Source organism: Neodiprion pinetum, chromosome 6 (assembly GCF_021155775.2).
Source record: "Neodiprion pinetum isolate iyNeoPine1 chromosome 6, iyNeoPine1.2, whole genome shotgun sequence".
In the NCBI taxonomy this organism is placed as follows: domain Eukaryota; kingdom Metazoa; phylum Arthropoda; class Insecta; order Hymenoptera; family Diprionidae; genus Neodiprion; species Neodiprion pinetum.
The window spans coordinates 23159548-23175050 of NC_060237.1; the positions used below are offsets into that span (position 1 = coordinate 23159548).

Consider the following 15503-nt stretch of genomic DNA (forward strand, 5'->3'; position numbering starts at 1 on the left):
TCTTTTTTCAATACTTCGTATTCTGTGTTATAATACATATTTACATATAATAATTATAACAAAGTTATTTTAGTTCACACCTTCGTCTAAAAGCACCTAAAAAATTTGTGCTTTGTACTACTAGCCATATAAATGATAATCGTTACGATTTAAATAAAACACTTGGAACAACCATATAATTAACGTTTTTTTTAAGTCTTACGTATTCAACAACTAAGCTTAGCTGACACAATTATCGTTGTTTACAGTATGACAATATTATGAGATCTCTGAGTTAACATTAATTTATGTTTGAAGCACGCAGTGTCTACACTATTGGAAAAACTTAACTAAATATAATGTCCCACCAGGTCCACTTTATACTTGTGTTGTTTGTTACATTTTTCATAGTGAATATGACACACATTTTTGTAATTATAACATTGTTGTACCATCATTTAATTTGTAATTTTTACGTTTTTTTTTTTACTGAGTAATACATTACAAAAATGTATCAAAACCCAAAATATGTAAAACCTAAACATTTTAGTGGACTTGCTGGAACATTTTTTCCCTAACCGTGTACTTCATAGAAAAACAAAAGATATTGCATTACATTTCCAGATTATTCTTTCTATTAAGTTATTTCATTAGATTTTGAAAATTAAGTTCATATAAATAAGCAGTGAACATTTGATATACTCAAACCATTACCTGAGTATGTCGACACGCAGTCTGCAATTTGAAATTTATAACAAGAAATGAATCAACTTTTTATCGTTATTGTAGACTCGCATGAAAAATTTTATAATAATGCAATTAATCTATCCATCTTTTTCATAAAAAATACAAAAAATCTATAGGATAGTTAAAATAAACTGTTTTATGTTCTCGTCATCACTTTTTTTGCATGATAAAATACATGGCGATTTTATTATTTGAAATACTGGCAATGTAAGTGCTGAATCTAATCTGGAGTCTCCTCCTTTTTATTTCGTAATTACTATACGATAATATTTCACGTCCATTTAATGTAAAGAGAACAAAAATAAAAATAAAAACTAGTATCACGATAGCCATATTAGAGTATCTTTGCCTTAATTTGCAAGCAAATTAAACACTCGCGATGTTCGATTCATTACGTATTCAGTTATCTATACAGATATACATTATATTTACAGTAATAATTTAGCATAATAATCTAGTCTAAGTATCGCTTTTTACTTAGCATAGTACCTAAACATTAAGAATTAGTAGTTAGTTTCTCATAAATAATAAAACGTCACATCCAAACTCGATCATTCATATTCCTAATAACGTCTCATACCAATGTATAAAATAATCAGAAGTACACGACGCGTAAAAACGAGTCTGTCAATATTTAATTGACAAGAAAAAATATTTATAGGATTTCTCAACTGAGCTATAACATTGCGGAATGTGAGCCTTAGTAAATACAATAGGAGCAATTACGTATGTTTGGTGGTTATTAAAGTTGCTAATGGAATCAGCACTTCTCCTTAGTATCGAACATACAATGACTATTCAAAAGAAGTTTAAAATTATTGACATACATGGACAGTGTGTTTATGTAAGTAGTTTTACATAGTATGTGTCCGGGTAACTTAAAGTTACAAAAATAACATAAGTATCTAGATAGAAACGATGATATACAGGAAGTCTAGGAAAAATTTTTCCTATTTTATCAGATGTTTATTGCATCAAGTTTATAAAATTTACTTAATAAATCTCAACTTCTACTCATGATTCGTGTAATTAATGTTTATTAAACTATTTCAGAAATTCTACTTAAACAACTGAAATACTACTGTTCTGGGCATTCTTTGGAGACAACATTGAATTACACGAAAAAATGTAAGGAGAGCTTTCCATAAATCAACTTCGGGTATTTCTATTAAACTCTTCGCTTAATGCTTCAAAATCTAATTCTGGATCCAAGTTTGAGTTATTGGATATTAAATTATTATCCAAAATGTTATCTGGCAGCGTTGGACCATTCGATATTTGCACTGAAAAGTCAGGTATGTTTTTTAATCGTTCCGAGACTAGTTCGTCGACCAAGTTCGATTGATCAACCAAGTGTAATTGTTCAACTAACTTTTCATCGATCATCAAGTTCTTGTCAATTACGCCGCTAGTGTTCAAAATATCTAAGTGAGTAATGTGATCATAGCTACCTATTTTTGACATGTCCAAGTTTTCTGTGCTACCAAAAAGATTTGAATCACATGTACTTGAAATTATGGACACGGCATCATGTAAGATAGGTAAGCTTTCAGTCATTTTCGAAATTGCTGTAATTGGTACCATTTTAACCAAGTTAGCATCAGATACCGTACAATGTGCTTTCATACTATTTATATCTTGCGATGTTATAGGAACTACTTTTGTAATGGAATTCGTAATTTCAATTTTCTGATTACATGATGACTCCAGTTTCCGAAAACCTTTGGTTAATTCCTGAGATCCGTTTTCTAGACTTTGAAAATCGTTTTTAACCTTTGGAAAGTTGCACGATTCTTGTTTAGGTAAACTAATGTCCATCTTGGCGTCCAATTTTCCGAGAGTGCTATCCAATGATTCTAATTTTACAAAGGCGTGATCTAAATGGTCGATCTTGTGTTGAAAATTTCCTTCCACTTTGGTAAAGACCTGAGTACAATTGGAAACTTCTAAAGTATCACCAAGCTTTTGAAAGCTTTGATTTAGGGTGTCAATTTTCTGATATCCAGGTACTTTCGATGTGTTTATGTCAATTTTCCGAAAACCAGAACTGTCAGAAATCTGATTTTGAATTTCTGGATTTGAAATCAACAATTTCGACATGTTATCAGTCTTATTAGTTTCGGCACTATCGACTGGACTAGGATTTCGAGGCATTAATGTAAGAGCAGTTAATACTTCAGGGCAATTTGTATTAATATTAGAATCAGTTTTCCTGTCATTCAAAAAATCGGAAACACTCAAGTCTGAATTCTCGGAAAATCCACTCGACATATGTTCATCCATATTTTCTTTAACATCTTCGGAATTTTCTACCCTCTGTCGTTTCAAAACAGGCTCATCAGTATCAACCGTATTGATTGAATTCACAGCTGGCGTTTTCTCAAAAACGCTGTTATTTATTTTGTACAGCCCTGGATTTAGACCAAGAGAATCGCAAAGCAAATCTTCAGACAAGTCTATAACGTCGTCACTTGGTCCATTGTCATCACATGCAACGGTCAGCATTGTTCCAGCCTTTTCTCGAATTTTGTCCATTAATTTTTTCAGTTCGTCCAAGAAATTTCTCACATTATTTTCAGACTTCAAAACCAACAGTTCGTACAAAGATAACGCGTTCAGCACAGGTTTTGCCGCAATATTTACAATTTCCATATTTTCACACACTGTAATTGCTTCCTTCAGTTTGATTTGTCGCCGTTCTGATTTTGCTTCGGGAGTTACATATGCCCATGGACCTCGTTTTTTTCCTTTCCGTTTCAATGGATCCTAAATTGAATAAAAACCGCAAGATTAAAAATGGCAAATTGTAAGCTATAATTACTCATATTTGCATCTTTTAAAGATGAATAGATCATACTTGAACAGGTGCTTGCTTCAATTCTGGTTCAGGAGTCGGTGGTGGTAATTGTTCCGGACTGCCGTGATCTGGATGCATTTCAAAATGCCTAGCCATACGTGTTCTGCCAAGGTAAATTTTGTGGCACGTGGGGCATTTAAAATGGTCGGAAATTTTTCTCTTTGGCACTTCTAAACCAGTTAATAGTTCCTTTGGTGATTCTTCGTCTTCTATTTTATCACTGTTTGTATTATAATCACTGTATCCTCCATCTGAATCATCTAAATCTGGCTGCATAAAGTCTAAATGATGTAGGTGTTTATAATCTCGCACCATATGCCTGGGTGGTCGTGAAAGTCTCCCAGACCGTGTTCGAGCTATTACTTTCTTACGTTCATCCTGAAATTATACAATCCATGTAATATCAAACGCATAATGCGTTTTCTATAAATGCTACAAACTCATTGGTATGAGAACAACAAATTTCTATCTTTCAAGTCACGCCATTTCATCTGAACAGTCCATGAATCTTGACATTAGTTAACAGTAATGATGAGTTACCTTTTCCTCTGGTTCTTCTTCTGGTACTACAGTTGGCTTTGGGGGTGCAACTGGTGGTCTAACGGCACTCTTTTTAGGTCTACCTCTTTTCCCTCCTCGGCCTCTCAGCAAATTCACAGGATTCCTAATCCTCAAATCCAATTCTTCCGGAAAGACAACTCTGTTTTTATGATAAAAATAACATTAATTTGTACATTTTTTAGGCATAAAGAGAATCTTAGGTCACTTATTTTTATCAATTAGGTGGAAAATGAGTGAGAATTATATTCTAACAAAATATTGTTATGGCAAGGTCATTTACATACCTATACACAATTCTTTCATTGGGCATGGCGGCCTCCTGGCTTCGCTGTTGCAGAACATGTGCAATTTGTTTCAACTGTGATTGTGTTAGCCGTTGCATACTGTAGAATTGCAAAGATAAGATAAAGTTTTTGTAAATACCAGCATATGTTAATAATGTTGTGACGATATGGAACCGTAACATACCTATGGAATGTGTGACCCTGTTGTACAATTTGTATAGGGTTTTCACTGGAACCCAGTGGTTTGGTGGTATCAGTTTTCTCTGTTCCAGAATTGGTTTGTTTTTGAGTTACACTAGGTTTGGTTTTTTTTATTGATGCCGGAGTAGTAATGTTTGCGGCAACGTTTTGTCTCATTTTAATGAAGTTCGTACTATTTTGCACTTGTTTCACTCCATTAAACTCATTCTGTATATTTGAGGATATACATTGTTGTAAACAAGAGTTTTGTAAAATGCTTTTAGAATTTCCTATGGTATTGTGTGGAAGATTTTGACTTGAAGAATTGGTAGTAACGATTTTACTCTGTGGTTTCAATATAGATATTGGGGTAGAGCCTAGCTGCGTAGATCGTAAGACTGAAGCAGTACTATTTGAAACAGATTTTAAGTCTTGAACAGCTGATTTAACAGCTGCTCCCACTCTGAATGTGGTTGCATTAGAAACAGTATTTTTCGACAGAGGTGAAGATGCAACTGAATTCTTTATTATTGATGCAGTAACAGTACGAAGCATCTGAGTCGGAATTTGCACTGGCTTTAAAATCTGTCCTGTTATATTATTTTTAGCACTTCCATTGCTCAGAATATTTGTACTTTTGACAACTGGCGATGAAACCGGGGTTGCAGTATTTTTAATAATCGGCGTTAAGAAATGCTGTGTGGTTTGTCGTTGCGACGATGATTGTGTAGTTCTCAAAACAGGAGATGACAAACAAATTTGAGGATTCAGAATACTCTGTGTTGATACAGGTGTTGAATTCATGACTGATGTGCCGATATGTGATGTATTCAAAATATGATTTGAAATATCTGAGGAGTTTCCTACAATCTGTGTAGCACCCAGCAAATGAGCTGAAATGTTATTAGAATTTAACAGCTGTGTAGTAAGTGGGGTTGCCTTGAGCATTTGAGGAGGTATACTGTTTAACAACTTTGTTTTTGGTATCAATATAGAGTTTTGACTGGACCCATTGATTGTGTGAACAGTATTAATTGTACTGATCGATGAGTTCATCACTTTGTTCGTATTTGGAAGAATCCTGACATTTCTAGTTGGTTTGAGAACAGTTTGAGCTGGTTTTAGCACAAATTGAGACGACGGTAGGATCACAGGTAATCGTTTCAATATTTGCGCATGAGAAGTTTGTATATTAGTGAACTGCAGATTTTGTAGTTGATTGTCTATAAATCTACACTGTGTCCCAGCTTCCAAGTTTGTTGAAAACTGTATTTCAGATGATCTCACATTGTTTGATACTTGTTGCATTAAAACATCTTCTTGAATGGAAAAATTTTGCTCCGTAGGAACAGTTTCCATTTGCTGCTGTCCATCATCTACCTCTGAATTATTTTCATCGCCGTTAATGCCTATGCGGTCAACGGATAGGTTTGTATCTAGAAAAACAGTGGCAATGGTATACTTTTGATCTGATTCAAGTTATGGTCAAACCATGGTTACTTTAAAGTTTACATACCTCTGATATTATGGATACTACACGAGTCTTCGGCCTGTTCTTGTTGCAGCTGAGCTGTGTTGTTACTGTTCAAATGTTCTTGAAATTGAGGCAGTGCACCGTTTTGATCGGTTTGACATAAAACTTCGTCGGAAACTTCTTCGACAGAGTCGAGTTCAAAAGATAACCCCAAAGCCGTGGCCTGTGCAGGTGTTAACTGAATTGTATGAGACTCGACTCCATCGCTCTGAAGAAAAGCTACGAATTCATTTTCTGTATCTTCTTCGTCAACCACTTCCTGAAAAGCTCTTTGAAGAAGATCTGATGTCCCTGAGGATGAATCTCCGTTTGTAAACATGGTAGAATTGGTTATCTCAGCCATTACCCGGCGTTAATATCTTGAAACAGTTTCAAACTACGATCCAAAAAATAAGCACATAGCTGGGAGTTAGGAACACGTTAATTGGATGATGAAACACACACTTTTTACACAATCTTTTCCTCTCAACTTGCACGTTTTTGCACAAACAGAAACACCGAGGTTCGCATGAAGTTGACCACGAGTTATCTCGATGTCCGCTTGAAAACAAAATGGTGACAACTATCGCTACGTTTACACTCTTAGTGCACTACCGGATGTCGCTACGCACGCCGTCGACTACGCGAAAACTCTGGCTAGGCTGATAAGGAAGCAAGGTATATATGCACATACCCCCTCCTAGGTTGCCTGGCTACTCCGTCCCGTCACTTTGCATTTGATTGGCTGAGAGGAAATGTATCGGCCAACAAGGTTGTAAAACGAGAGAGACGGGTTGTACATGGCATAAGTGCTCTATTTCACTCTTCCGCAACACTGTCTGGAAACAAATGTTAATTGCATTTTTAATTGGAAGTGTGACAAGATGGAGAAAATGAAGAAGCGAAATGAAGTAACTGATGGCGTATTCAGATTGCGCGCAATCGACTTCTCTCACAAAATTACATCGATATAGCAGATAGTGCGTCAAAGAATTTGTTTAAGTATTTTTCAAAATCGGCCAGATTTCAACTGAAAAAATCCAATGGGGTTAATCTTCCTTTCTTTGCGATTTCCAGAGCTACGAAACTTTTCGTCTCTAAATCATATTGAAGGACTCTTTTTCCACTAATCGAACCCTCACGAATAACTGAATATACCTTCGGTCAACTTATTACAAAAGTATTTTTTAGTGATTGTATTGTCTTCTGTTTCAGGGCAACGAACTAATTTTTTTTTTTTTACTAGCATACCCAGGCATATTGAGCTATTCATTGGGATGTTTACTCGAACAAAATATTTATAATAATAATACCATAATTTTGATTGTTAAAATTATAATTTTTTCTTCAATCATAGAAATGATAAAGTAGAATACTGTTTTCGCGAAAGCTGACGTTGGACTCGACACTGTTTTTATCGGTGCACGCACTTTTATCATTGTGCTAAATCGTATCCATCGTCTGTTCTAGCTAATCAACTGATCTGCCAGTTTTAACTAATAAAACCTTTTGTCTGTTTAGCTTACCAAACCATTCGTCTGGTTCAACTAATAAATCCTTTTGTCTGTTTAGGCTAATCAAACCCTCAGTCTGGTTTAGCTAATAAAACCATTCGACAGTTTCAACAAATGAGACCTTTTGTCCATTTCTACACTGAAGTTTTTTTTCACAATTTTGTAAATAAAACTGCAGTGTTTGCAATTTTATAGACACTCTTAATAATGACAAAAAGTGTATCATTTATTTTAATTTACGAATGTTTTCAACAAGATCACACTTCTCGGAGAATTTTTCATATCGCGAAAAATTCTTTTTTTCTTGCGTTACAAATTTTGCCGCCCCTGAAATCAGCATCTGAACTCGAGCAGCAGTGATTTCTGCTATGATTTCTGGAATTGTCAATAAAGCTTTCATAAATTCTGCTAAAATCGAAATGAAATGTGTAAAATGCCTGATCGGAGATATATCTCACGCGAGGTGGCTTGGCTTTTTTGAGGTGAAATATTTGTCCGATCAGCAATTTTTTATGTCACATCCCAATTCAATTTTTGCAGGACATATCAAAGATCTGTTATCATTCATGTCGAGGATTGTAGCAGAAATTGCTTTCGATGTTCGTAACAAAGGTTGCATCAAAATTACTTTGGTTCGTATTTCCGATGTATCCCAAGATTTCCGACGTAACTCCTGTTAGTTTTGAGTATTATTGTGTAAGAATGATGCGATTGGCTTATTCGTCACGTATGGCAAAGCACGTACTTGTATGCATGTACAATAATAACCAATGAAAATTTGGCCGTCAATTTTTTTCTCAATCATATTTGTTGCAATAACATCGTTTGTTAATATATTTGTGACTTATTTCGTTATTTCCAATTGACCATCCTAGATTTTTCAATTTTTACAATAAAAACGCAACGAAGAACCATTGACGCAACTACGTAATTTTGACGCGTGGCATTTTGCCGTTGCATCGGCACTTCGTGATCGGCAAAGTGATCGGTACCCATTTTCACGGGTGTCTTTTGGCTGTCGACGACTTAGCGCTGCAGCGTCAATTTGCCGTCGGGTCAATTTGACGCCAGTGAAAATTTAGCCTTACGGACCACGGAATGTTTCGAATTGCGGCCACCAGGTTCGCTTACCTCGACGCACTACATCGATGCATATGTAGCAGAGAGAAGTGTATATATATATCAGTGGAGAAACCTTACGTAATACTAGGCAACGAACGGTCAACGGAATTCACCAATGTCGCGTTGTGAATACGGCCGCACAAAGAACACGTTCATTTACAAAAGGATTTTGCCCAACAGATTTTTCTTCATCGATTCGGTGTTTGATAACTAGCGCTGGACGGACAAAATATTGTGATGGTAAGTTCATAATATGCAGCTCAATCAATGTCCATCGTTCGAACAACATTCTTCTGACAACGGTATAAGAATTCTGGCTAGTTAACCAGAGACCCAATGCGTCTTTCATCCGGGTGCACGTTATTTTTCCGATTTTCTGGGCAACCAGCCATGTCGTTTAAACAATTTACCATTTACCATTATACCAATGTACCATTCAAATTATAGTTTCATGTTTTTAGGCATTGCGCTGATAATTTTTATAGTTGTAATTTTTTGGGTGGAAAGGTGAAATCCCAGAGATGCTTTAGAGCCTGTGACAAATAATCTGAAACGTTTTTGATGCGGCTTTTTACATCAGCGGCATTGCGATTATTATACATCTAGCTGGTGTGATGATAGATTCTGATAATATCAAAATTGATCAATAAGTTCCTATAGTTCCAGTTTGTCCGAATATATCTGCGAGTAAATCAGATTCCATATTCTCACATGCATCAGCAAATGCTGCTGCTCATCTGATAATAATATTCTAATTTTCAGATAAAATGCAATGACACTAAAAATGGATCTGGCTTCAAAATGTACATTGGAATACACACCAGCAAGATTTAGCGCCAGAGGCATTTTTATAACTGACAATGGCTATTCATGCCTCATTTGTAACATAAAAATTGTCAATCTGGTGGATAGCATCAAGCATGTATCTAAAAAGGAGCACTGTGATAAACTTCACGACATGAGGATCGCTTGTTTCAAGGTTGAAGGATTTGTTCTTTGCGATATATGTAATAATTATGTAACAGAAAACTGGAAAGATTTCCTAATTCATTTCAACCAAGAAAATCATTTCCAGAGTGTGAAGGGAAATGACAATCAGCACATCTCTTATGTTTCGAATGTTACTCTTGTGAATAATTATTTAATTGAGCAGGATCCAGGATATTTTTTTTGCCTATTCTGCAATGCGTTAATAATCGGAGATGACTCAGTCTTTACGCATATTAGAGAAAAAAAACATGTAGAGTTACTCACAACTTTTACCGAGAAGTACCCACCCGAAATACTCTTTGAAGCTGAATGTCGCAAGTGGGCAAAAAATTTTATTTACAAACTAGTACAATCAGAATTCTATTGTACTTTGTGCAATAATTCGATAAAAGGGAGAAGAAATTGTACCAAGCACATTACTTCTGATGACCATATAACAAAAATGGTAACAAGCGAGAATATTGAACGTCAACTCTTTGATGACTGCATTAAGAGGAAACAAATGCTAGATTCATACGGATGTCCAGGATTTGGAACTTCAAAAGATCCGCTAGATGATGCCAAAGCGATGTGTGCTGCAAATCTGATGTTACAGGGAACATGTACATCACAAAAATTTAGTGCAAGAGGTACTGAACAGATTAGTTCCAGTATTCGTGTAGAAAATATGCTAACCAAGGATGATCTTAATTATGAACCTCTTTGTAATGAGATTAAGGGGAAAGAAAAACCAGGTACAACTGAAGTTGCATATTTACAGTTATCAAAGAACCTGCTATCAGAATCTTTTGATAAAATTATTTGTGAAAACTCAATAACGGGACCAGTTCCGCTAACAGGTCACTTCATATGCGAGCTGTGTTCCTGTAGCATTGCCAGCCGAGAAACCGTCTATGAACATATATCAGGTCACCGACACAGGAGATTGAGGAAAAAAGTCGATTCCATGAAATCACAGGAAATTACCAATGTTTACGAAACATTTCAAGGTTTGTCAAGTAGCTGGGAGTCAACTGAAAGTTCATTAGCTAATTGGGAAGTATGTGAAACTCAATCGCAAGGTAGCAATTTATTTGAAAATTCATCAAGTTCTTGGGAGTCATGTGACAAGATTTCGAATAGTTGGGAAACAATCAGTACATCAAGCTCATATTCGGCACAACAGGCATCAATGATGTATGAAATACCAGATGCTTTCATGCCATTGATTTCAGAAAATTTATTGGAACGTCGAAAAGGAGAACTATATTGTGTAGCTTGTGAAGCCCATTTGAGAAATCTGGATAGTTTCCTAGGCCATACAAATAGTAAACGCCACAATGCACGTTTGAAGATATACAAAACTCAAATCTCCCAAAAAAATAACAAGTTACCTGCAACTTTACAAAACAATGTTTGTTCCAATGTACATGAAAGGTCAGTGGATTGTAAATCATTTGAGTATGCTAAGAGAGTGGTTGATAAACCTGTAAGTCGACCATCCAAACTGTTGGAGGTACCACAAGATCTAATTCCATTGATATCAAAACATTTGTTGAATCATTTGGAAAAGGAAATATATTGCAAAGCTTGTGATGCTCATCTTTTAACTCCAATCAGTTTGATAAATCACACGATGAGTAAAAATCATTTCGCAAGATTAAGTACTTACAGAGATCAGATTGCACAAAGCAGTAAAAAGTCATCATCGAATACTTCAAAAGACAGCAGAGCTCCAAATACACCTGTGCATACAATTAATAAAAAACCCTTACAGTGGGGATCAAAAAATCTTGCAAAAGCAGAGAGTCAGCGATCTACAAAATTGCTTGATGTACCGAAAAGCCTTGTATCATTGATTACCAAGCATTCGCTAGATCATCGAGAAAAGGAACTATATTGCAAAGCTTGTGATGCTCATCTTTTAACTCCAACCAGTTTGATAGATCACATAACAAGTAAAAATCATATCGCAAGATTAAGTATTTACAGAGATCAGATTGCACAAAGCAGTAAAAAGTCGTCATCGAGTACTTCAGAAGACAGCAGAGCTCCCAATACAGCTGTGCATCCAGTTAATAAAAAACCCCTACAGTCGGTATCAAAAAATCTTGCAAAAGCAGAGAGTCGGCGATCTACAAAATTGCTTGATGTACCGAAAAACCTTGTATCATTGATTACCAAGCATTCGCTAGATCATCGGGAAAAGGAACTATATTGCAAAGCTTGTAAGGCTCACCTACAAAGTCCAAGCAGTATAATCGCGCATACGGGGAGTAAATACCACATTGCAATGTTGAAATATTACAGAGATCAGGTATGGCGAAAAAACGAAACGTTATTGAGTACTTCAGAATATAGTAATGCTACGAACGCATCTGGCCCTATAATTAGTAAAGATCCACTGCAATCGGTATTAAGAAGTAGCGAGAAACCTGCAACTGTTACATCAAAAAATGCAATTGATGTACATCGTAAAGTTTGTAAAACTCATATAGAAACACCAGAAGTCATGGAAAATAACATCAAAAGTGAACAACACATGAAAAATTTTGAAAGTGGTAATGTTCAAGAAAAGAAGAAAGAATTATATGTAAATGAAATGCCATCTACATCATTCGGCAATTCAATCAACAAAATAAAGTTGCCAGACTCACAATCAGATATAATCTGCAAAGTTAATGTCCAAGCTGAAGACTCATTGTCAGGAGCATCCAAGACAAAGAAAGTACGAGTACGAAACAAAAAAAAATCAAACAAGTCTAATCGTGAATCTCAAATTCTAGAAGTAAAATGCAACCTCAGCTGGCAAGAGACTGTTGTAAAAAATTCAAAGTTTTTGGATAATTTGCGAGAAGCGGGACAAAATCAGGTGGAGAATCCGATTAACCATTCGAAGGTACTTAAAAAAGGTAGAAGAAAGAAGGCTGTACCAAAATATTTACACGCCGATATGCAGCACATTTATAGTATGAATCCAGAAAAGTTGAGAATAATCAAATTAAGTTGCCAATTATGTTTTCCAAAAACGTCATCTGTAATATATTGTCTAATTTGTCAAAGAAGCATACCTTGTAAATTGCAGACTTTTTACGAACATATCTGCAGCCTGACACACACTGCGAATTTAGCTGAGATGGAAACAAACGATCAACACTTTATAAATTGTCCAGATCAATTTAGTGACTTGACACTTGCAAAAGAGTTGTCTCAAGAAATTTCAGATGCAAATGTTCAATGTTTTGCTTGTGACTTCTCAATTCAAAATGATCATGCAGATATTATTAAACATGTTACAGAAGATTTTCATCAAGAAAGAAAACAGTCATGGAATATAGTTATGGATAAAATTCTACAGGATATTTTAGTTCAAATGAAAAGCACTTGGTACAACATTCAGAAATATTTGTGCCAGCTTTGCGATATTCATTTTAATACGGAATTTTTCTTCACAGAGCATTTAGAAGGGAAAAAACATCAAAAATGTCTGAAGAAAACGGGCATATTTGTGAACAGACTAATTTACGATGCTTGCATATCATGTGCTACGTTGTGGTTGGGTTTTCCGGCACTTTATGCACAGCATTGTGAACAGCCATTGCACAAGTATTTAGTTCAGCATGGAGACTATGCAAAATGCGTATTACCAAATCAAGCGAAAGCTCTATTAGAAAATGCTGAGGCAGAGGTCATAAGCCTAATTGCATTATCCGATCAAGTATTAAATGTTCAAAAAACGAAAGTTAACTCCTTGTTAAAATGCCTAGAAGATACCGTCAAAGTCAAATTTCCTGAAGCCAAGGCTTATCCTTTCGGCTCAAGAGTATCTGGCTTAGGTTTCCCCGAAAGCGACATAGACGTATTTTTGGATTGTGGTAAGCATATTTCTAGATGTTCAACTATTGAAACAATTTCGTCCTAGCTGAATTGGTATTCTATAAATTTTTCTTTCAATTTTTTTCAGGTACATATGATGGGAAAAAAACCTCTAAAACCTACCAAATTGATATAATTAGTTCTGTCGAGAATTGTTTACGTGATAATGAGGAATCATGGGAAATTGACGAGATTCTCGTGTCGACTAGAATCCCCATTATCAAATTACATCACAGAAATACAGAACTAAGCTGTGATGTATCATTCACAAGTGGTCTAAGCGTTGAAAATACTAAACTATTAAAGTAAGAAAACTTGTTTTTGGATTATATTCCTAAGAAATTTTTTCACTGGTAATTTAAATCATCACATTTTCCAGATGCTTTATCGACAATTACCCGCTCTGCCGACAGTTAATGTTGTTTTTGAAGAAATGGCTTACTTTTTGCAATTTATCAGGCTCACGGTATATTACGAATTATGCTATCTGTTGGTATGTCATTTTCTATCTTCAAGTGGAATCAATTCTACCAAGCGTTGCCAGTCTGATTGCCAAAGAAAATAAGTCCCAAATAATTAGTAGTAAGTATTTTAACATAAATGGGCTTATTACGTTTAATCACTTCAATATACCATGAAAACCATTCTCATAGTCGAACTAAAAATCTAGAATCAATGAATGAGGATAACTGTATCTCTATTTTCCATACTATATTGTAATATCTTACAAATTTATTGTCTCATCAATTTTAATCCATTTATTTCATCATTTCAGATTGGGAAACTGGAATCTGTGCGACATTTGATGTCAGTGGGCACGAATATACCTTTACGAAGTTATTGTACGGATTTTTCGTTTTTTACTCCAATTTTGATTATCGGCATTCCGTGGTCTGCCCGCTTCTTGGTCGCACCATATTGAAAAATGATTTTGAGGATCTCAATCTACTACCAAAAGAGATGACACCATACGTTGATCTGGTTAAGAACAGCAATGATGACTGCATAGAGTTATTTAGAATTGATTCAGAGATGTGCATTCAAGATCCTTACGACTTATCACATAATCTCACGAAGGCAGTACCAAAGTTAACTTTGAATCGATTTAGGCGGTTGTCTGCAGCAAGCGCAGATATTTTGAAAACTTTCCTACAATGCTAAGGTTCAGTCAATAAGTTCTATCGCTGTGTTACGAAGTTGCTTCTATTTGCGTAGCAACTTTACATCTAAGATATGATTTTAGTACCATCTTACACTTCAGTGTAAAATGTGCATTTTTACTTCAGACGAATCATGTTTTTTATATTGGAACGAATATTATGTAGTTGGAGTTTTTTTAGTTTGTCCTTTTTTACTATAATTTCAAACGGGGTCCTTTTCGGTTATGCATACACCATGCATCATGTAGTCTATGGTAGTGTGATCAAAAACCTAGAAATTTTATTGCCCATTTATTTTGCATTGATTAAATATTTTTAAGCAATATTGTGAACTTCCCAAACGTGAAATCCTAAAATTTCCATTGATTTCAGAACAACTTTCATTCTGTTTGCAAAGTCTGGAAGTAGTGTCAAAAGTTACTGTTTCAAGTATATCTAATTAATCAAGTAGTTTTATATAAAGGTGCTGTGACAATTTAAAAAATAATGTATTTGTTCTCATGATCATTACGCTCATTTCAAGAACTTGCTGCGTATAATTAAGAAAAAAGGCGTTCTTGTATTAAGTATAGGAATATAAGTAATTTTTACTTAATATGATGTGTATATGAATCCAAGATAAGTGGTGTAAGCAAGTATTTTTGTTGTAGTCCAATCTATGGAACTTGAAATACTTATTCCCAAATATTTTTTTAACTTTATGCAACGTGAAAGAAATAAAGACATATTTTTTATCTACCA

At 35.1% G+C, this 15503-nt stretch overlaps 2 protein-coding genes across 3 annotated transcripts; one reads left to right on the top strand and one right to left on the bottom strand.

The window, feature by feature from the left end:
- Positions 1-405: 405 nt before the first annotated feature.
- LOC124222523 (uncharacterized) lies at positions 406-6751 on the bottom strand. The gene is made up of 6 exons (XM_046633600.2): positions 6125-6751; positions 4613-6044; positions 4429-4527; positions 4124-4283; positions 3584-3961; positions 406-3492 (listed from the first exon to the last, which is right to left on the bottom strand). Exons 1-6 carry the CDS (start codon positions 6483-6485, stop codon positions 1876-1878), a joined length of 4047 nt encoding a protein of 1348 aa, XP_046489556.1. The 5' UTR covers positions 6486-6751; the 3' UTR covers positions 406-1875.
- Positions 6752-8813: 2062 nt separating this feature from the next.
- Positions 8814-15503, top strand: LOC124222522 (uncharacterized). Of its 2 annotated transcripts, XM_046633598.2 has the most exons (5): positions 8816-8997; positions 9520-13601; positions 13691-13907; positions 13982-14184; positions 14378-15503. In XM_046633598.2, exons 2-5 carry the CDS (start codon positions 9530-9532, stop codon positions 14761-14763), a joined length of 4878 nt encoding a protein of 1625 aa, XP_046489554.1. In that variant the 5' UTR covers positions 8816-8997; positions 9520-9529; the 3' UTR covers positions 14764-15503. The 2 variants fall into 2 exon arrangements, with proteins under 2 accessions (XP_046489555.1, XP_046489554.1); XM_046633599.2 differs by lacking the exon at positions 13982-14184 and having other exon boundaries at positions 8814-8997; positions 14378-14547.

Bases quoted from the DNA above. Each gene is read 5' to 3' on its own strand.
- LOC124222523 (XM_046633600.2), bottom strand. From the start codon at position 6,485: ATGGCTGAGATAACCAATTCTACCATGTTTACAAACGGAGATTCATCC. The intron at 6,045-6,124 runs GTATGTAAACTT...CTGTTTTTCTAG, and splicing joins TAGTATCCATAATATCAGAG to ATACAAACCTATCCGTTGAC. The intron at 3,493-3,583 runs GTATGATCTATT...TATTCAATTTAG, and splicing joins TGAAGCAAGCACCTGTTCAA to GATCCATTGAAACGGAAAGG.
- LOC124222522 (XM_046633598.2), top strand. From the start codon at position 9,530: ATGACACTAAAAATGGATCTGGCTTCAAAATGTACATTGGAATACACA. The intron at 13,602-13,690 runs GTAAGCATATTT...AATTTTTTTCAG, and splicing joins AGACGTATTTTTGGATTGTG to GTACATATGATGGGAAAAAA. The intron at 14,185-14,377 runs GTAAGTATTTTA...TCATCATTTCAG, and splicing joins TAAGTCCCAAATAATTAGTA to ATTGGGAAACTGGAATCTGT.